Source organism: Sturnira hondurensis, unplaced genomic scaffold (assembly GCF_014824575.4).
Source record: "Sturnira hondurensis isolate 20B ecotype Veracruz unplaced genomic scaffold, ASM1482457v3 Scaffold0025370, whole genome shotgun sequence".
NCBI lineage: Eukaryota > Metazoa > Chordata > Mammalia > Chiroptera > Phyllostomidae > Sturnira > Sturnira hondurensis.
The window spans coordinates 7499752-7522170 of NW_028098001.1; the positions used below are offsets into that span (position 1 = coordinate 7499752).

Here is a 22419-nt window from a genome sequence, read left to right on the forward strand (position 1 = left end):
ATTTCTGTTTTTTTTTATGACAAGTTTTAAAATTAAAAAAAAAGAAAACAACTAAACCAAAGGTCTTCAACATATATAATCAATATTAAAGACTATAAGGTCAAGTGATTTTTGTAATAAAGTGCTAATAACACTCCTTATTCCTTAGTGAAGTATATATTTCAAATTCAGCTTATCAGAACCACTAGAAAGAAAAAATGCAGTTTATCCTACAGAATAAAGAGACGGAAGAAATTGTCTTCATTAGTTAAACATCCACATGTTATGACTCTAACTACTAAAACTGTTACTAAAAACTATCTAAAAGGTTCTACAGTTACGCTAAATGAAGTAGGACTCTAATTCAGTGTTTTTTATAATTTCAAAGACTGACACAATTGATCCTCTTTACATTTCAAGATTTAAGATTCATCTCATCACATGTGAAAATTCAGATGTAATTTTCTAGAAAAAAGAGTATTTTGAAGGAAAACTCTGTGAGGGCTTGTACACATTGGTACACAGTAGCAGCTTAAAAAAACAGTGTAGGTAAGGTGGAAGAAAAGAGGAAATGATTTATATTCCACTACCAAACACTCAGAAGAAAACACTGTCTTGCCCTTTCTACTAACTTCTAACTAGAAGTAGTTAGATAATCAGAGGGTAAGAAAGAAAGAACAAAAAAGGTAATCTGGTAAATTAAAAGAACAATATAATGATAACCCACTTTCTGAACAATCATATTCATAGACCCTGACACCCGCACCCCCCCCCGCCCCGCCCCGCCGCCCATCCAAGTTGGACAGAAGTACAGGTAACCTGAAGACCAAGTATTTGTAACTGACATCTGAAGTTAGGGACACCTTGTGAGACTGAGCCCTTTAACCTGTGGAGTCTGACATTAAACTCTGGCTAGTGTCAGAATTTGGACTGAATTTTAGGACATTGATTTGGTGTCAGCAATAAAAAAAAAATCTCTCGCAACAGAAGTTATAAAAATNTAACTTCTAACTAGAAGTAGTTAGATAATCAGAGGGTAAGAAAGAAAGAACAAAAAAGGTAATCTGGTAAATTAAAAGAACAATATAATGATAACCCACTTTCTGAACAATCATATTCATAGACCCTGACACCCGCACCCCCCCCGCCCCGCCCCGCCGCCCATCCAAGTTGGACAGAAGTACAGGTAACCTGAAGACCCAGTATTTGTAACTGACATCTGAAGTTAGGGACACCTTGTGAGACTGAGCCCTTTAACCTGTGGAGTCTGACATTAAACTCTGGCTAGTGTCAGAATTTGGAATGAATTTTAGGACATTGATTTGGTGTCAGCAATAAAAAAAAAATCTCTCGCAACAGAAGTTATAAAAATCTAAACAAAACCTACCAAATGAACAGGAAAATGTGCATTCTGGGATTCTTTTGTGATTATCCCTCTACTTCTAGGAATAAAACTGAGTATGAAGTTCTGTGTTTATGAAATGTTGCATGGACAAATGTTCCTATGGTTGGTTTTAACATTTTCCTTGGGTACCTTACGATGATGTGACAGAGGATGACTTCACTTACATCTTCAAAGATTTCAGAATTAGCATCAACCAAACATATGATTCTTACTTGGCTTTCATCTACCTTTCTACATAAGTTATTAAATAATATTTTCCTTTTCTGGAAAAGCAAGTTTAGACATCTACGGAACTTCATGCCTGGCAAATGCTCCCAGTCTAATATGGATTAAAATGAACACCTACAGGTTACTTCTGGTCCAGATGGAGGCGTAAGAAGATACACCTTGCTTCCTCACACAACCAAAAGAAGGACAACAAATTTAAAAACAAAAAAACAACTAGAAGTGCTATAAAAACAAACTGCATGGAAGTCCAACAATCAAAGAGTTAAAGAAGAAACATTCGTCCAGAGTGGAAGGAGAGGTGGAAACAGGCACCAGGGCGTAAAGGACACATAGCAAGGTGACAGCTGGAGGACTGGGTGGGTGAGATGACAGCTAGCAGTTCCACATTTGTGTGCAGATAAACTGGGAGGAACTGGGGAGTGAGACAGACTGCACAACCAAGGGTTCCAGTGCAAGGAAATTAAGCTCAAAACCTCTGGCTGCAAATCAGTGGGGATTGTGGTGGTGGGAAAAACTCCCAGCATCACAGGAGAGTTGGCTGGAGACCCATGGGTACCTAGAATGTACACAAAGTGCAGCACAACACAGCAATGCGAGTTGCCTCCACCTGGTGAATACCTAAGGTTCCGCCCCTTACAACGTAACAGCTGTGCTGAGACAAAGAAACATGGCACAAATGAAAGAATAGATCAAAACTCTGGAAAAAGAACTAGGCAACGAAGAGACAGCAACCTATAAAATACACAGTTCAAAACAGTGGTAATCAGGATGTTCACAGAAATGACTGAGTGTGGTGGCAAAGTAGAAAAAGTGAAGGCTATAACAAGCAGAATAAAGAAAAATATACAGGGAACCAACAGTGAAGGGAAGGAAACCAGGATTCAAACCAATGACTTGGAGCAGGAGGAAGAAATAAACATTCAACCAGAACAGAAAGCAGCAGCAAGAATTTTAAAAAATGAGAGGCTGAGGGAGTTCTGGGACAACTTTAAATGTCCCAACATCTGAATCATAGGGGTGCAAGAAGGAGAAGAGGAAGAGCAAGAAATTGAAAACTTATTTGAAAATATAATGAAAGAGAACTTCCCCAATCTGGCAAAGGAAATATACATCCAGGAAGTCCAGGAAGCTCAGAGAGACCCGAAAAAGTTGGACCCAAGGAAGCACACACTAAGGCATATCATAATTATATTACCCAAGATTAGAGATCAGGAGAAAATCTTAAAAGGAGCAAGAGAAAAGGAGACAGTTATCTACAAAGGAGTTCCCATAAAACTATCAGCTGATTTCTTAAAAGAAATCTTACAGGCAAGAAGGAGCTGGAAAGAAGTACTCCAAGTCATGAAAGGCAAGGACCGACATCCAAGATTACTCTCTCCAGCAAAGCTATCATTTAGGATGGAAGCGCAGATAAAGTGCTTCCTAGATAAGGTCAAGTCAAAGGAGTTCATCATTACCAAGCCCTTATTATATGAAATGATAAAGGGACTTATCTAAGAAATAGGAGATCAAAAACTATGAACAGTAAATGACAACAAACTCATAGCCATCAACAACTGAACCAAAACAAAAAACACCCCCAAAACTAAGCAAACAACTTGAACAGGAACAGAATCACAGAAATGGAGATCACATGGAGGGTTATCAGTGGGGAAGGGGAGGGGAAAAATGGGGCAAAAGGTACAGGGAATAAGAAGCATAAATAGTAGGTACAAAATAAGGGGAGGTTAAGAACAGTATAGGAAATGTAGAAGCTAAAGAACTTACATGTACGACCCATGGACATGAACTAAGGAGGGGGGGTGGTGCTGCTGTGGTGGAAGGGTGCAGGGCGTAGGGGAACAAAGGGGAGAAAAAAAACAGGACAACTGTAATCGCAATCAATAAAATATAGTTTAAAAAATAAATAAAACGAGGCCCTGGCTGGTGTAGCTCAGTGCATTGAGCACGGGCCTGCGAACCACAATCGCGGTTCGATTCCCAGCCAGGGCACATGCCTGGGTTGCAGGCCAGTTCCAGCAGGGGGCTCACGAGAAGCAACCATACATTGATATTTCTCTCCCCCTCTCCTTTCCTTCCCCTCTAAAAATAAATAAAACCGGAAAACAAACAAACAAACAAATAAGTAAATAAATAAATTGAACCTCTAAGTGTTTCCCTATTAGTTGTCTTGTGGCAATGAGTCAATTTCCACCCTATAGGGTGGGGCAAAAGTAGGTTTACAGTTGTTTGTATGGAAATACATTAATTAATTAATAATGCAAGAATAAACTGTTTCTCACACTCACAACTGTAGACCTACTTTTGTCCCACCCTGTAATTTTAAGTTTGCTGGAAAAGAAAATACATCAAACAGATTTCCCAACAGCTTTAAAATTACCTTTCTTCCATTTCCTATTTCCCAAACCTCAGGAAAACTAAAAAAACCATATATAGCTACATACATCTGCATTTTGCCCATGCTCTACATTTCTTGATACACCTAGCTCTTCAAAAGGTACACAAACATTACTTCTTTGCTTTATTTGAGTTCTATTGTCCTCAGATGAGAGTTTTTAAACTTAATTTGTGATCGGGGATGAGGTTTTTGGCTGAATTGATGAGAAATATAGTTGACAAATCATAGACTGTTAGAACCAGAAAACACCTTAAAAAGGATCTTTCACTCTATTTTATAGATGAATGAAGAGGTAAAGAAAGCAGTTTCTGGTGCAAAGGAGAACTTTTAGGTGGCTGCTGAATACCTGGGAATAGGATAACTAGGGAAAGGGTAGATGAAAAGGATGACAGTAGAGTATGAGAGATGGTACCAAAAAGAAAACTGATGACATATTAATATGTTAAAGAGTTGGGTTAAAAAAGCAAATATCCATCTGTATAAAGCTATGAGTTGATATTCATAGCCATTAAGTATACTGATGGCAGAGCTTCCCCAGTTTCTCAAGACCTTAGATCAGTAGAACCACTGAGAAACTGGAAGTATCCCCAACACAAGTGGTTAATAAATTATGGTTTCTTCAATTAAGAGAGTTATTTATTTGTACCTACTACCTTATCCTACAATGATCAGACACATTCTTTTCATAGAACTACAAAGATCATTTAATTCTTTTTTATAGAAGTAATTAAAGGGTCCAGTGACCTGCACAATATTAATATAATTGGCAATTAGGAAAGCCAGGCAGCTGCTCCCTCTGTGCAACATTCTGTCCACTACGAATACTAACTGTGGTAAGGTAACAGAACTATTCAATATAAATCTGTGGAATTACTTAAAAATTACAAAGTGCCTCTTACCTATATTATTTCGATTAATTCTTCATAAATACTATTTATCTAATTTGCCAGCCACAATTAAATAACTTGACTTCTTTATCTGTTAAGATTATTTTACCTAAAGGTAAGAAAATCCAACCCAAAGTAGCATAAACAATAAAGTGAATCACATAATAGGAAATTAAGAGGAAAGGCCAGATCCAGAATTGGTTAATTCAACAGTTCAACAATGTCTTTAAGAACTCATCTGTATCTTCACTCTGCCATTGTCCGGTGATGCTCCCACCCAATACCTAGATCTCAAGAGTGTGAAATAGGCTTCTTACCTAGACTCAGCAATAACCAGAAAAAAGATGAAACCATCTCTTCATGTACACCTGTTTTAGGAACAAGGAAACCTTTCCAGAAGCTCCTAACCCAATTCCCATTAGTATAGTTCTCATCAGCTTCCGACAGTCAGAACTGCATCACATGACTATGTCAAAAGTCACACAGCCATAATACAATTCCACGGCTAATTCTTAAACCAATCAAATCTCATTCTCCCAAATTAGAGATAGGGCTTACTTCTCTGAATTACAAGATCATGTAGAAGAAAGAAAATGTGTGGATAAAATCAGGCTTTTATTAGGGAATTGAGGGAAGGGACGAAGTCTCACACTGACTGTCTCACCAATGGTTTTTACTGCCACATGCCCTTAAGAATGAATAAGTGAATGTGTGTTTACATATGTTTATATTTACATACACATATAAAGAGAAAAGTCATTGTGATCCAGTTTGGAGGATGGTAACAGAATAAGAGAGAGAGAGAAAGAAACCAAGTCTTCCTATAAGGCATCATATTGCTTCCATTAATGCGTAAACCATAAACTAAGTATGGTAAGAAAATTTAAAACTGTATTATATGGAGAATGACTAACGGAACTAAGGTTGTTTAATTTGGATAACAAATAACACTGAATATTTCCTATATGCTGGGAACTGTTCTGAGAATTTCACATTTGTTACCTATTAGTAATTAGATAAATTATAGTAATATGCTTTTTAAAAATGGACGAATTGAGGCATAGAGAAATTCACATAATAAACCCCAAGATAACAGTGCTACTTAAGAGGCAGAGAGAAGATTCAAACCCTAGCAGTCTCACTTCAAAGTTTAAATTCTTAACTACTATACTCTATCTACATTTCTGGACAAATGGAAATCTGATTCAAAGTCAAAATCATAAACCTGAAAACTTGTTACGTGAGAGAAGAGTTACTCTTATTTTTGTGTGGTCTCACAGGACATACTAGGACCTCTAGGTTCAAGTCTGAAGATGGCATATTTCTGCCTCACGTGAGGCAGAAACATCAAATAGTTAGAGATAACCAAAAATAGAACAGGTTAGCCTCCTGGGACAGAAAGCCCCAGCACTGAAGTCACTTAAGCAGGAACAAGATGTCAACGAGTTCAGATTGCTACAGAGGAGTCATATTTTGGAGACACAGTCCATCATACCAGAAGAAACTACGCTAGTGTGCAATGTGTGTGTAAAGGATGGGGAGTCCATACTGGTTTTGACTGATACACATATTGCATAAAAATAATTTTAGTTAGTTTTCTAATATTTAAAAATACTTAAGTTTTGGCCCTGGCTGGTGTGGCTCAGTGGATTGAGTGCGGACCTGTGAACCAAACAACCCTGGTTTGATTCCCAGTCGGGGCACGTGCCTGGGTTGCAGGCCAGTTCCCAGCAGGGGACTCACAGGAGGCAACCACACACTGATGTTTCTCTCTATCTCTCCTTCCTTTCCCCTCCAAAGATAAATAAATAAAAATAAAGTCTTTTAAAAAAATACTTAAGTTTTGTGTAAAACTTAGATTTGATTTTTCTTATTAAAATTTCTGGAAAATTAGGAAACCCATATTCCAACATGGCAACAAATGGCTAAAGCTGAGTGACAGGTGGAGTGATGGATGAGCAAAGCTCCCTGACTGACATCAGGCACGGGCTCTCTCTGGTTGCTAAAAGCCTCATCTAGCTGCCTTCCTCTTTAAGGATCTACTGGACCCCTAACAAGGTTATTTGTGTGACAGCCTCTATTCTATAGTGTGTATTATGGGCAAATCTGAAATAGGAGGAAAAAATACAAATAAATGAAAGGTTAAAGGATAATGCCTCAACCTCTTCTTCATTATCATGCCCTTCTAAGGAGCCCTTTGACTTTTCCCCAACTGTCCCCCATCCCTAGTGAAATTTAGTACTACAGATGTACTACAGTATATGTTTATGGGCCATAAACTATTGTAATATCTAAGATTTTCTTTTCTCCCCAAGAGACAATTTCTTGCCCCTTTGGGAAAGCAATTTGGCTCTTAGAATGATTTCTCATTGTCTAAACCACTAGAATATACATACTCTTGGGCAAAACATCCAGTAGCTGCTTTAAGTTCCTCTAAAGAATATTAGGAGAGAAAACAAAAAAGGAATAGAACCACAGAGGTGTAAAATTTAATGAACCCAAGGATTAATTACATTATTGTCCTACGTACAGATAAAAATAGTGGACTGTTGAATATAGTTACACTGTTACGCTCGTTTCAGTTCTAATTTATATCTAGAATTTTTTAGAAGTTCTCAGAAGTTTTGGTCTCACAACTTTATTCTCTTAAAAATTACTAAGACTATCAAAGAGTTTTTGTCTATATATGGATTATAATCAGATATTAATCATATTAGAAATGAAAACTAAGATTTCCAAATTATTTATGAGTGGAATTAAAATAACAATAAACCCATGTGTTACTATAAGGTATTTTTAATTAAAATAAACATTTCAAAAAAATTAGAAGAGTGACACTGTTTTACATTTTTCAGATCTCAATGTTTGACTTAATAGAAAAGGGCAGGATTTGTATCTATTTCTGCATTTAATCTGTTCCTACATCACACATTGTGTAACCTCTGAAATACTCCACTGTACACAAGTTAAAGAAGGCAAATATCTTATAGTTTTGACCTTTTGGACTCCTAGAACTTTTGATGAATGTGTAATACTCCCCCAAAATTCAAAGTTATGAAAATTTATTTTAAGGCTCTTGTGGAAAAATTAGACACAGACATTTTGTACCCCGCTGTCCCCAAACTTCATTAAAACAATAATTTTTTAAAATGGCATAAACTAGACTAAGAAAATAATAGTGGAAGAAAAAGAAACAACTTTAAACACTAGAAAGTATATGAAGATTGGCACTCTAAATAGGCTCTACATAAAGATACTAACTCTGCAGAAATTACCAAAGGGCTCAAAAACATTTCCAGAGTCTTGGGTGCCTCTGGAAATGAGGTAAAGGTAGGAATAAGAATGATGATTGGCCCTGGCTTGTGTGGCTCAGTGGACTGAGTGCCGGGCCTGCAAATCAAAGTGTGACCAGCTCGATTCCCAGTCAGGGCACATGGCTGAGTGTCTGCTGGATTCCCAGCTGGGGGTGTGGGAGAGAGGCGACCCTCTGATGTATGTTTCTCTCCCTCTTTCTCCCTCCCTTCCCCATCTCTAAAAATAAACAAATTAAAAAAACAGAATGAGGAGTGGCTAAAAGTCTATTTTAGCAGTCGAGCCTCCCTGATTTCTTCATCCCTCTCCACAGTGATGACCCAGGTAACCTAAGCTAGCCACTACACCTCTCTATCCCCAGCAGAAGTTTATTCTGAAGTTAAAAAACAATCCAAACAAACCAAAACAAAAAGGTGTGTACATACAATTGAGGGAAGGCATCTTACCTCTAACAAGGTGTTAAGTCAGTTTTACAGATTAACTGTATAGAGAAGGGGGTCCCCTACCTCTAGGCCTGTTAGAAACTGTCCCCCTCCACCATTTTCCCCTCCTGTGGAAAAACTGTCTTTCATGAAACCTGTCCCTAGTGCCAAAAAGGTTGGGGACTGCAGGTATAGAGACAGCTTTCTTCTCAAGACCTTTTTCCCAAATCATAGCCAGAACCTCCACAGCCCCTTGCTGAGTCCATCCCTGGGAATTCAAAAGACTCAGATGACACCAAGCCTTCCCCAGGAAAGAATCCAGCTAAAAGTCTTCTTATTGTGAAGACTATAATACATGGGCTTGAAACTCAATCAGTTTTCAGTAAGTATACCTTTAAATGTGGAAAGTTAAGGACTGTGAGACATTTGAGGATAGCATCTAACAGGTGAGATCAAAAGGTTGAGAGATCAAAACTAACAAGGGGAGGGGAGAGGAGCCAGAGTAGACATAAACACCTCAAGTTAAAGGGCTGGAAGATAAACTGAAGAAGCCTCCCCAGAAAATAAAGTAAAAGGGAGAGGCGAAAAAAAGTAAGAAAATTTAGAGAATAGTGCTAAAGGTCCCATAATTAACAGGAATTCCAGTAGTCTGAACAAAGAAATGGAGGGGAGAAATCAAAAAACTAATTCACATTTTCCCCCGAGAACCTAAGGACATAAATGTTAAGATTAAAAAGACCTACTGAGTGTCCAGCACAATTACTGGAAGTAGACCTATATACCTAAACACCTTTTCATAAAATTTCAGAGCTCCAATATAAAAATGATCAAAATAAAGTTGTGGGAAGTGGAAGTGGTGGACAGCAAACTTCTCATCAGTAACACTGGAGGTCAAAGAAACATGATGCAATGCATTGAAAACTGAGGAGAAATTATTTCCACCCAACTACCATATAAATATTAAAACAGATAAGTCCTAAATTTTTTTACCTTTTAGGCACCTTTTTATTTAAAGGATGCTACGAAGGGGAAATTTCACCAAAATGAGGGGGGAAACCAGGAAAGGAATGAAAATGGTATCTAGAAAAAGAGAATCTAACATAAGACAGGGGTGATAAAGAAGATTCCCTGCAAAGAGAGCTGTGTGCTGAGCTTGAAGAATACCTACATCATATCAGCTGGCTCTAAGACAAATTTCTTCAAGATGAACTTGAAAGACTATGCAATATGCCTGAATAAGCTGAGGGGAAATTTATACAGCTGGGTTTGGACTGAATTAGTAATATATTTAAAAACTCAACTAAGAAGATAATTTAAGTATATAGAAACCTGCCCTCAACAATTAGAGAATGTACATTCTTTACAAACACAAATAAAACACTTAACAGAAACTGACCACAATCTAGGCCACATAGATACCAGACATTTCACATTTTTTGAACACAGTATAATAAAGTTAGAAACTATTAACAAAAAAACCCTTATAAAGAAAACTACAAACTTAAAAAAAATTCAAGTACTTCCAAATTATGGGTAGAAGAAATCATAATAGAAGTCAAAGAATACTTAGATTTGAACTACAGCAAAAACACAACATATCAAAGGTAGGATTTGATTAGAGCAAACTTAAGAGGAAAATTTGTAGATGCAAATGTTTATACTCTAAATTCCGCTAGGCTTAAATAACACACACACACACAAATTTATTGCAACATAGTATGAGCAAAACATGAAATTTCACTTGGTTATGTATGATTTTTTTCAGTGAGACACATTAGGTAAAAGAAAACTATCCAGCTGAAATGAACTATGTAGAAATATGCGAAATATCCACAACTCAAACATGTACCAGCTACCTCATGTACCATCACGTGTGTTCTGAGCCACATCCATCCACATGTACTGTTACATCTTTCTGTCCAACTTCAGAGAACTCTCCTTCACCATCACATAATAACTCACAAGCTGCACTCCTGACAACCACTTCCATAAGCAAACTTCCTATCTCTTTCAAGGTAAAATACATTTATTTTAGCATTTACATATACCTTAACCACTGTACAGGTTAAAACTGAACTACTGTTTTTACAAGGTTCTATGTGGTTGATGACGTATGTGACCAATGAAGTTTTTGAGTGTTGTGTCTCTACCCCATCTTTTCCATAAGTAAGCCCTGTGATTTTTATCATGCAATTCTGCATAGCAGGATGGTTGTTAGGAATACATATATTGCAATAAAGCAAAACTGGCTGCATTAGGGAAAAAACTGAATTAGAGTCATAGAGGATATTTTTAAGACTAATAAAAACATTATACATACATATATTTTAATTAGGTAGTATTATTGTGTCAATATTAAATTTCCTGAGTGTGATGATTATGTCTTTGGCCTTAGGAAATAAATGTAAAGGGGTAATGCCATAAGCCTAACTTTTAAAGGATTCAGAAAAAACACAGAAAAGAATTAAAGCATGAAACAAGGCAAATACAGTAAAATGTTAACCGGGGACTGTTGTGAAAGGTCATGGGTATTCATTGTCCTAGTCTTACAGCTTTTCTGTAATAAAAAGTTTAGAAAATGGGGCAGAGTGATGGTAGGGATCCTGATCCCTCCTATCAAAATGATAAAATATATCCAGATTAGCCTGCTGTCCCAGAAGAAAGAGAAGTAGATGTTACCCCTGCTGCTCTGGTTGAGGCCAACCTATATCAGCTGATACCCAGCCAGCCTCAAACCTGTGCCTGACTCCAGTCAATACCAACAGATGCCTTGCCAACTGTCCCCTGACCTCAGATAAATGAGCAATACATGCTCACTATTACATGTCACTAGGGTTTTTGTGGTTATTTTGTAGAATTCTGTAAGAACTGAGTTAAGTAGCCAACTCAAGTTAGACAAAGGAACAGAATGAACTCAAAGAAAGTACAAAATTTTAAAAATAGTAAATAAGAAAAATTTAAAAAAAAACAAAAAATAAAGGTACAACAGAGAGGTACTAAATATAAGTCATTAGAAAGACTTTTCAAAAGTCTTTGGCAAAATTATTTAAGTATAAAAGAGAAGGCACAAATAAAAAGAATTAGAAATGAGAAAAGAACCACAACTATAGAAACTACTGGGGTTTTTTGAAGTCATAAGATATTATGTTAAATGACCATGTTCTGGATTTGAAATAGCACTCTTTCTTTTTACTGTTTACTTATTTTTTAATGAAATAGCTTATAATCTGAAAGTAAAAAAATCTTTAAAAAATTGCAAACTGAATCAAATTTTTTAAAAATCACCTGATGGGTTTTTTTTTACAGAAAAGGCCAGCAAACAGTCCTGTAGGAAACAGATCATCTCTTTACTGCAGAAACTTTTGGGAGGAAAAAAAAGGAGAACAGGGAGGGAGAAAAGGTTTCCCCAATTCCTTTTAGAGGGGACAATAAACTTGAAAACTGGGTATATGTGGTATCAGAAAGAAAAATGACAAGCCAATCTCACTTATAAACAGAGATTTTAAAATTCTAAGTACTACCAAACCAAATCCTACAATAAAATTTAAAGCATTTCAAAAATGGCTGTAAGCCCTACCTGCTACAGCCACCTCCCTATGGAGCTCTGATTACCCTAACTGGGCTCTGTCTGACTCCTGCCCCATAGAGCTGCTGCTACTCTGTGGGGGTAGAGCCCTCTTTGTCCAGTCCGGGCTTTGCCACTCACTCTGGACCAACGTGGAACCATTGCTCCCACCCCCAGATACCTACTTTGCTCCACCCTACATAATGGCTTAAGGACTGAATTATTCAGGATGGAAAGAGGAGGGGCTGTGGTGTGTTTTTAAAATGTATTTTGGCCCCAGTAGGATTTAACCTAGCAATATGTGAATAGTTTAAAATTAGAAAAATCTATTTACTAATTTATCATTTTAACAGATTTAGGGTTTGAAGCTATATAATTATCTCAATAATTACCTAAAAAGGACATAATAAAATGCAACCCATTCATGATAGGGGGAAAAAAGCTTTTGTAACAATAAACAGAAAAAATACTCCTTAACTTGACAGAGGATACTCAGCAAAACCCACAGCAAACCTCATACTTAGGGGTGAAATGTTAAAAGCACTTCCCTGTAAAGTAAGAAACAAACAAACAAAAAAAGGCTGCTATCACTGCTTCCATTTGACATTGCAGGGCTAGTCAGTACAACTAGAAAAAGAAATGAATAAAAGTTGGAAAGGAAACTGTCATCACTGCAGACAATACATACAGAAGAAGCCCAACAGCATTCAGTCTAGTTGCAAGAAGAATCCATTCTATTCACAAGCAAGTAGAAAATATAGTTGTTTAACAGATATCAATCACATTAACTAAATCCATGAGGTTCCCAAGAATAAATTAACAAAGTATTTTAAATCTTTTCAGAAAAAGTTATTATTGAAATTCATTTAAAGACATAGAAGAAGGCCTGCGTAGACAGAAATACTACATGCGTGAATTTTTGAAGACAAAATTTGGACAATACAATCCAAATTTAATCTATAAAGTCAAAGAAATGCCAGTGGAATTCCTCATAGGACCTGCCATATAACTTAATTCTGCAAAAATAAATAAATAAAGATTATTTATTTGCATGCACGCACACACACACATATACAGCCATTTTAAAACAGAGTTGAGACTCTTTTCCAGCTGCAACCATGGAGGGTGAAGAGGAGAAGGTTCCTACTGTGCCAGAAGCCCTTAAGAAAAAGCAAAGGAATTTCACTGAGCTAAAGATCAAGTGCCTGAGAAAGAAGTTTGCACAAAAGATGCTTCAAAAGGCAAGAGGGAAGCTTATCTACCAAAAAAGCTGAGCGCTATCACAAGGAATATAGGTAGATGTATAGAACTGAGATTTGTAAGGTTAGAATGGCAAGAAAAGCTGGCAACTTCTATGTACCTGTGGAACCAAACATTAATGAAATTCAATAATTGGCATTGGTCATCAGGATTACAGGTATCAATGGTGCGAGCCCAAAGGTCCAAAAGGTGCTGCACCTTCTCTGTCTTCACCAGATCTTCAATGGCACCTTTGTTACAGTCAACTAGGCTTCAATTAACATGCTGAAGACTTTGGAACCATGTATAGCTTGGGGGTACCCAAACCTGAAGTCAATAAAGGAAGTTAATCTACACAAGCATGGTGGTGACAAAATCAGAAAAGAAAACAAACTGCCCTGACAGATAACGTGTTGATTGCTCAAAGTCTTGGTAAATATGGCATCTGCGAGGAAGATCTGTATCATGAGATCTATACTTATGGAAAATGCTTCAAAGAAGCAAACAACTTCCTGTGGCTCTTCAAATGATCTTCTCCCTGAGGTGGAATAAAGAAAAAGACCACTCATTTTATAGAAGGTGGAAATGCTGGTAGCAGGGAAGATCAGATCATCAGGCTTATCAGAAAGATGAACTAAGGTATCTACCATGGTTATGTTTGTAAAGTAGTCAGTTAATAAACAGTGACTGTTTTTAAGCTGAAAAAAATAAAAAAAATTAAAATAGAGCTGCAGCTGGTATCCCAGAGAAACTACCTTGCATCCCACATGCCTCAAACCTTTGGAAAGTTAAAACTAGGCAAAATTACTTTGGACTCGGCCTAAAGCAACACTGTGTCCCAAAGAACTGTTTGCAAGGATAACAAGAAAGCAGGTATTATACTACCAGACCGAAAATTAAAAACTGGCATTACTGGCCTGGCCACGTGACTCAGCTGGTTGAGCATCATGTTGTACACCAAAGAGTTTCAGGGTTCAATCCCTGGTCAGGGTACATAACTAGGTTGCAAGTTTGATCTCTAGTCAGGGCACATACAAGAGGCAACTGATCAATGTTTCTCTCTCTCTCTCTCTCCCCCTCCCCACCAATCTCTCCCTCCCTCTCTAAAAATCAATAAGCATGTCCTCAAGGGAGGACTGAAACAAAGGCATCACTGTTTACTGCACCAGTAGAAATGCCTTCCTTCTACTGATGTAGTTGTTCCCCCTATGCTGCCTCATAAAAAGCGCTTGCCTTTGTCTCCTAATCAGAACATTATTTGGGTTTCTGCCTGAATCAATCGGTGCTTCCCAAATAACTATTCTTTTTGATTTTAAATAAATGCTTGTTACCTCTCACTTTGGATGTTTATTTTTAGATTAAAAATTGGAAAATCCACACAAAGGTCAAACCAATTTTGAAGAGTCAGGTGGGAGTATTTGCACTAATCATATAACAACAACACTTACCTTAAAAAAAAGAGAAATTAAGAGAAAGTAATCGTATAGGCATAGGTGACAGAACAGAACTAGAGAGAGCTCTAAACCCAAGCAAGGAATATACATGAGCTTGGTACACAAGGGGGGATCACCCCAAAATAAAACAGAATTATTTCTGGAGGGTGGGCCCCTTGTAGTAGAGGCTAACCCTGGTAGGTGAGTGTTCTAGGAACCTATTTGTATCAGTGTACCAGCTGCTGGTGTTGGGAGAGGCTGCCTTCAGCTTTGATGATTTTTTCTGATGACTCAACAAGTTTACCCATTTTATGATGGGTGATTTATGAGCACACCTGCCCACACCATGCTGAGTGTTTAGCAGTTTTTGACCAAAAATGGCATGACACCCATGCCCCACCCTCCCTATTCACCTGATCTCACACCTAGCAATTTTTTTTTTCCAGATGAAAAAAAGTCCTCAAAGGGAAATGTTTAGCTGATGTGGAAGAGATAAAACAAAAAAATGGCAGAAGCACTAAAAGACATAAAAATCAATGAGCTCAAAAATGGTTTTGAGCTGTGGAAAAAATGTCTCCGTAAGTGTATTGCATCAAATGGAGAGTATTTTGAAGGTAAGGAGTTTAAACACGTTAAGATACACAATTTTTCCTGGCTAGTGCAGCTCAGTGGATTGAGCGCGGGCCTGCAAACCACACGATCGCGGTTCGATTCCCAGTCAGGGCACATGCCTCGGTTGCAGGCCAGTTCCCAAAAGGGGACTCATAAGAGGGAACCATACATCGATATTTCTCTCCTTCTCTCCTTCCCTTCCTCTCTAAAAGATAAAGAAATAAAATCTTTAAAAAAATACACAATTTTTTATAAGTAAATTCTGTTTGGGGGTCCCCCCTCCTGTATAACACATGCTATCAAAAATGCTTCAGGTATGTACAGACTATTCCATAGATAATGCTGAAATAACCAGGTATGTAGTAGAAAAAAAACTATTACCAGCATTCAATAAAATAATATCCCATATGGATCAAACACCTAAATGTGAAAAGCATTACTTTAAAACTTTTAGAAAACACAGGATGAGAATATCTCGAGGCAATGAAGGATTTCTTAATCAAGACACTAAACACATAACCATAAAAAGGAAGACAATGACAACTGCAGTTACATTTGAATTTAAAGCTTCTGTTCGGCAAAACCCACCAAAAAAAATGAAGTAAAATAAAATGAAAAGCTACAAACTGGGAAGAAATATTTGCCACTCAAATTCCCAAAGAATACATATTAACATATTTATAATATAAAAATAACTTACAAAGGAGGGAAGGAAGGAAGGAAGGAAGGAAGGAAGGAAGGCAGGCAGGCAGGCAGGCAGGCAGGCTATCATAAACAATCCAACAGGAATGGGCCAAGGATAGAAACTAGTAGCTAAATGGCTAGTCCAGTGAAGGGGAGCAGAATATGAGAAACCAAGATATGCCACTTTGGCACCTGAATTCTTTTCAGCTGAAGCCAATCAAGACCAAGCAGACTCAAGAAAACCTTTAACTTCTAACCACCTAAAAGAATTAATAGAGTACCTGGTTCAGAGAGCTATGAACATAGATAATTTTTATCTCAATGACCTATCTGTATAGCAGGACAAAAAATGTAATTACCAAATATCTGTTCTTATTGTCCTATCAAATATCTTCCTCCTCTCCTTAGAAGTCCCAGGTCCCAATCTCATTCCTGAGCTCAGGATGGCATACTAACCAACCTCAATTGCCTTGCTGGCCCTTGGGTCTTATCTTTTCATAGGGCTCTCATATGTACATACTTAAATGTATTTTTCTTCTATTAATCTGTTTTATGTCAATTTAGTTATTATTAGATCAGTCAAAAGAAAATAAAAGTACAGGAAAAAGTCTTCCTCCTCAATACCAATACAAATAACATTCTGTGATCAGCTAAAATGACAGGTTAACTTTAACTCTGATTTCAAAGAACTGATGTTCACCTGCATCACCTCCAACTCCAAAATCTGCCTCAGAATATCAGGTTTAAACATGTCTATCACCATATTTTCTTACAGGGTGCTGCGTTTTTATCACCTTTCTCCTAAACAGTGAGAATTCAGGAGTCTTTTACTTGTGATGAAATTCAGGATTATTTCAAACTTTTACTTCCACTTTGTTCCGGTCCAGATACCTATTTCCCTACACATTAGTATTCTGTCCTTAGCAGACAGCCCACAGATGTAGTTATTTCAGTAGGACCTGAACACTGTCAAAGAAAATCAGTTATGAATTTGGTAAAATTCACACTCCTACACACTCATTCTAGGGTGTGAAATAATCATTCAGAAAGTGAACTTCCAACAGCTTTAAAACCTAACGTAGTTTGCCATGTATAATGTGCTCCCATGTATAATGCACTCACATTTGGGCCTAAACTTTCAGGGGAAAAAAGATCTTTCATTGTAATTTTTAATTCAATTATTTACTTATTTATATTTAGATACTTGTGTTTTGTATTATAATGGAATTTTAGTATTTATTTTTGAACATATTATGGCACAAAATTTTATGTAACAAATAATTACAAGACACAAGAACAGATAAAAGATATTTTAGGGACTACCCATGTATAAATGTGCATTCTTATTTTTCCCTAAAATATTTGGGCAAAAAGTATGCATTATACATTGCAAAATATGGTAAATCATCTCTGCTATGGATGCTGTAAACACCCACTTTCACTCTGGCCAGTGTGGCTCAGGTGGCTGGGGAGTCATCCTGCAAACTGAGAAACTGTGGGTTTGGTCCCCAGGTGAGATGCATGTCAGAGGCAACCAATCCATGTTTCTCTGTCATATCAATGGCTCTCTACCTTTCTTTCTCCCTCCCTCCCTTCCCCTCTCTCTGGAATCAAAGAAAAAAATAAATAAACACCTATTTTGAGGAGTTTCTCAGACTCCCAAGCCCTACTTTCTTTGTGGCATTTTGATGGCATGAACATCATGACCCCCAAATCTATTCCCAACCCTAATGTGGTGTGGTTCACTAATTTCTCTAGTTCTTGTAGAGTATATCCTTTGCTACAGGCAAAGCAGGGTTTTCAAAAGCAACCAAATTTGTCTCTTGCATAGAGGGTCTCAAACTTGGACTAACAGGAACACGTTTGACACTAACATGTTCATAATTCTCGCAGGATGCTCATTTCTTAAGAAATACGATGCGATGGAAGTAGAGATTTTTTTTTACAGTCCTGTGCTCAACTTAGGGAATGTTTCTGGATTCCATCCATTAAATTAATTCTCACAACGCTAAATAACTGTTTCTTTATGTAGGACACTCTAAAACTGGCAATTCTGACTTTAGTTTAGTCTCCACAATAGTTCTAACTTTGTACTTATATTCCAAAAACCACAATAGCACGTCTAGTTGACCTGCAGCATTACATCATGGTACAGGTCACAATGTCCTTGACTGTTGACTCCACAACAGTCAAGTAGTCACAGTGTAGGTAAATACATGGCTCAATAGAGGGATAATTTCATTCCATCATACACCATATGGCAATCCAAAATCCTAAAAAGGAAACTCTCTATCCAGAATATAATCCTAGTATCTCCAGGGACCTATAAGCTCAGTGAGTATAGGTACATTAGCCATATTCAAAGAAGTGGAAGTCAAACTGCCATAAATAATAACAGCATGAGTTTCAGTCAGCTGGATAGCAACTCAGTCAGAAAGGGTACCATAGTGTATTGGATATGTCTATCATGAGCCAATTGCCACATATACGGCATCTCTACTGCTATAGATGGAGTATGTTTAAATATTAACCCCAAAGCTGATGATATTAGAGGAGGAAAGACCTTTGGGTGGTGATTAGGTCTTAAGGGTGGAGTCTTCTTGAATGGGATGACTGTTCTTATACAAGATGCCCAAGAGAGCCTTCTTGACTCTTCCACCAAATAAGGCACAGTGAGAAGGCACTATGAACAGCTAGAGGTGGGTTCTCACCAGATATTAAATCTGCCACTGCCTTGATCTTAGACTCCCCAACCTCCAGAACTGTGTGAGAAATGACTTTGTTATAAATAAGCCAACCAGTTTATGACGTTTTTGTTTTAACAGGCCAAACCAACTAATATGTACACTTACTTTAGAACATGAAATACAATGTCAGGAAGCCCAACTTAAAAGGTGCTCAATTCCCTTCATTTCTACAATCTATAACAACTATCCTGGGTGGCAATAAATTACTTCCCTTTTCTGGGAAAAATGTAAATCAATATTGGCTGAACTATGAGAGACTGTGATCCATTTTTAACATAAGAAATGGTACTGAGACAACTGCATATCCACATGCATAAAAATGAGATGAGACACTTAATATCATACAAAACAAAATTAACATCTTAAAACAAAATGGACCAAACTTAAATGAAGACCTAAACCTGTAAAACTTCTAGGAGATAACATAAGACATTTTGGTGATGCTGAATTAATATTTGGTAAAATTTACACTCCCATACACTCATTCTGGGGTGTGAAATAATCATTTAGAATGTGAACTTCTGACAGCTTTAAACCCTACCATAACAGGAAGTTAGGGAAGGAGTTTTAATATAAAACTGAAAGTATGATCTATAAAAAGAAACAGTTGACAATCTGGAGTTCATCAAAATTTTTAAATTGTGCACATCAAAAAACTCAACAAATCAAAAAGAAACTAACTTACTAAAGTTGTAAGATGCCAAACCAACATACAAAAATCTGTTGCATTCCTATACATTAACAACTATACAAAACAATCAAATTTATAATAGCAAAAAAAAAATCAAATTAAAAAATGGGCAACAGAACTGAACAGACATTTTTCCAAAGACGACATACAATGGCCAACAGGTTGATGAGAAGGTGCTCAATATTAATCATCAGAGAAATACAAATTAAAAAAATACAATGAGATACTATCTCACACCTGTTAGGATGCTACTATCAAAATGACAAGAGGTAAGTGGTGAAGAGCAGGGACCCCATGTACACTGTTGGTTGGAATGTCCACTGTATAAACATTATGGAAAGCAGTATGGAGGTTCCTCAAAAAATTAAAAATGGAACTACCATATGATTCAGCAATCCCACTTCTGAATATATATTAAAAGGAAACAATCAGTATCTCAAAGAGGTATCTGTTTGTTCTCTCATGTTCACTGCTGCATTATTCACAATATCCAAGATACAGAAAAAATGTCACTGTCCAATGATGAATAAGGAAAATATGGCATATATACAAAATTGAATATTATTTAGTAATAAAAGAAGCAAATCCTGTTATTTGCTACAATATGGATGAACCTGGAGGACATTATGTGAAATAAGCCAGACACAGAAAGACAAATGCAAAAACTGTATGATTTCACTCTTATACGTAATCCTAAAAAGAAAAAATTCAAACTCACAGAAACAGTAGAATAGTGGTTGCAGGGATTGAAGATTAGGGGAAATGGAGAGATGTTTACCAAAAAGTACAAACTTTCAGTTATAAGAGTAATAGGTGCTGGGGATCTAATATATAGCATATTGTATGACTACAAATACTATTGTGTATTTCAAATTTACTGGGACAGAGAATCTTAAGTGTCCTCATCAATACACACACACACACACACACACACACACACAATGAATGCAACAAAATGAGAACCAAGTGCAACAGTGGATGTAATTAACTTCAATATAATCATTTAATAATGTTTGTGACATAATCATCTTGCACACCCTAAATAGATATGACAAACAATTCTCTCTCAAAATTAGCAAATATTTTAAATGGACAGTTCTCCAAATGGCTAAAAAGCACGTGAAACATTTGCCCTGGCTACTGTGTCTCAGTGGATTGAGTGCCAACCTATGAACCAAAGGGTAGCAGGTTCGATTCCCAGCCAGGGCACATGCCTGGGTTATGGGCCAGATTCGCAGTAGGAGGCGTGCAAGAGGCAACCACACATTGATGTTTCTCTCCTTTCTATTTCCCCTCCCCTCTCTCTAAAAATAAGTCAATAAAATCTTTAAAAAATGTTCAGTGTCATTAGTCAAATGCTAATTAAGCCACATGAAACCAATACACATCCACCAGATGTAATTAAAGCTGTAATTTAAAAACACAATACCAAGTTTTGGTGAGAATAGAGAAAAACTAGAAACCTCATGAATTGTTAGAAAGAATCTGGCAGTTTCTTAAAAAGTCAAACATAAATTCACTATCAAAAACAGCAATCAACTCTGAGCAACACACTCAAAACAAATATAAACATGTTGACAAAAAGAGATGAACATGAATGTTCACAGAACACTAACTGGGAACAAATCAAATGATACAGATGGATAAATAAAAGGTAATATATCCATATGGTTGAATATTATTCAACAATAAAGGAATAAAAAGGAATGAAATGCTTTACAGCTTTTATCCCACTCAGTGAGAACATTTGTACCCTTTGCTGAGTGTTTATGGGATGCAGCCCAAAGTCGCTCTGAAGATATTGCACTGTAACATACAATGTATGTACCATATTACTTTTCTAAAAGCTATAAAATTCCGAATTCTGAATCATACCTGTTTCAATGGTTTCAGATAAGGACTGTGGAATTTATAGAGAATTAATAACTTTACTAACCCATGTGACACATTTAAGTATTTTATACCTTACAGTAATCTTTATTAACCAAAATCCATTTCCCAACTATAAATGTTGTTTCAATATTTTAAAAATGATTGAACATGAAGTACACAGTTAATACTGACCTGGTTTTTATGATTTAAATTTTAAGCAAATTAGTGTTGAGACAGATCCTCAGTGTCTGAACTTCCTACTGATTGAACTCATGATATTTCTAGAAACTTCGTTGAATTTCAATTTCATTTTCAAAAATTCAATTTTCAATTGAAAATTTCAATTTCATTAAAACTATATGAAGAAGAAAATATCAATCAATACACGATGTTAAAATGGCATAAAATATTGATGTTCAGAATCATTTTTTGATTGATTGATTGATTTTGGGGAGGAAGAGAGAAAAACAATGATTTGTTGTTCTACTTCTTTATGCATTCTTTGTTGATTCCTGTATGTACCCCACCTGGAATGGAACCCATATGTCTGGAACCACACTCTAACCAGCTGAGCTATCTGGCCAGGGCCAGATCATTTTTCCCCCTAGAAAACATTAACTACAACTCAGAGGTAGCTGACTTAAAGGTACTCCTAAAATAGAAATTACATGAAAACCACTCCAACTGTAGCACCCTCATAACTCAGAATCAGAGTTGTAAAACAAAAGCTTCCAAAAAGCTTCTCCATCACAAAGCATGTTTATGAAAAAGAAACATCAAACCTCCCCAGTCATCAGGAATATAAAAAAATAAAGATTAAAAGCACCAAGGAGACACCATTCCACCATTCAAAATGGAAAAAAATATAAAAATTTAAAAACAACCAGTGTTGCACAATGTTTACCAGTAGTCTTTTGGAGGTCAACGTGCCAATACAAACATTTT

General features: G+C 36.7%; 2 protein-coding genes and 1 pseudogene across 3 annotated transcripts in view; 2 read left to right on the forward strand and 1 right to left on the reverse strand.

The window, feature by feature from the left end:
- GJB7 (gap junction protein beta 7) overlaps nt 1–9715 on the forward strand; it is an 86615-nt gene extending 76900 nt beyond the window's left edge. Inside the window, exon 3 of the mRNA XM_037039419.1 lies at nt 9440–9715. Within this exon, the coding sequence (XP_036895314.1) occupies nt 9440–9556 (117 nt within the window). The 3' untranslated portion in view covers nt 9557–9715. The remainder of the gene's footprint in view (nt 1–9439) is intronic.
- ZNF292 (zinc finger protein 292) overlaps nt 1–22419 on the reverse strand; it is a 100119-nt gene that overhangs the window by 50850 nt on the left and 26850 nt on the right. The gene's annotated exons all lie outside the window — the stretch shown is intronic.
- LOC118982364 (60S ribosomal protein L7-like) lies at nt 13308–14119 on the forward strand (annotated as a pseudogene).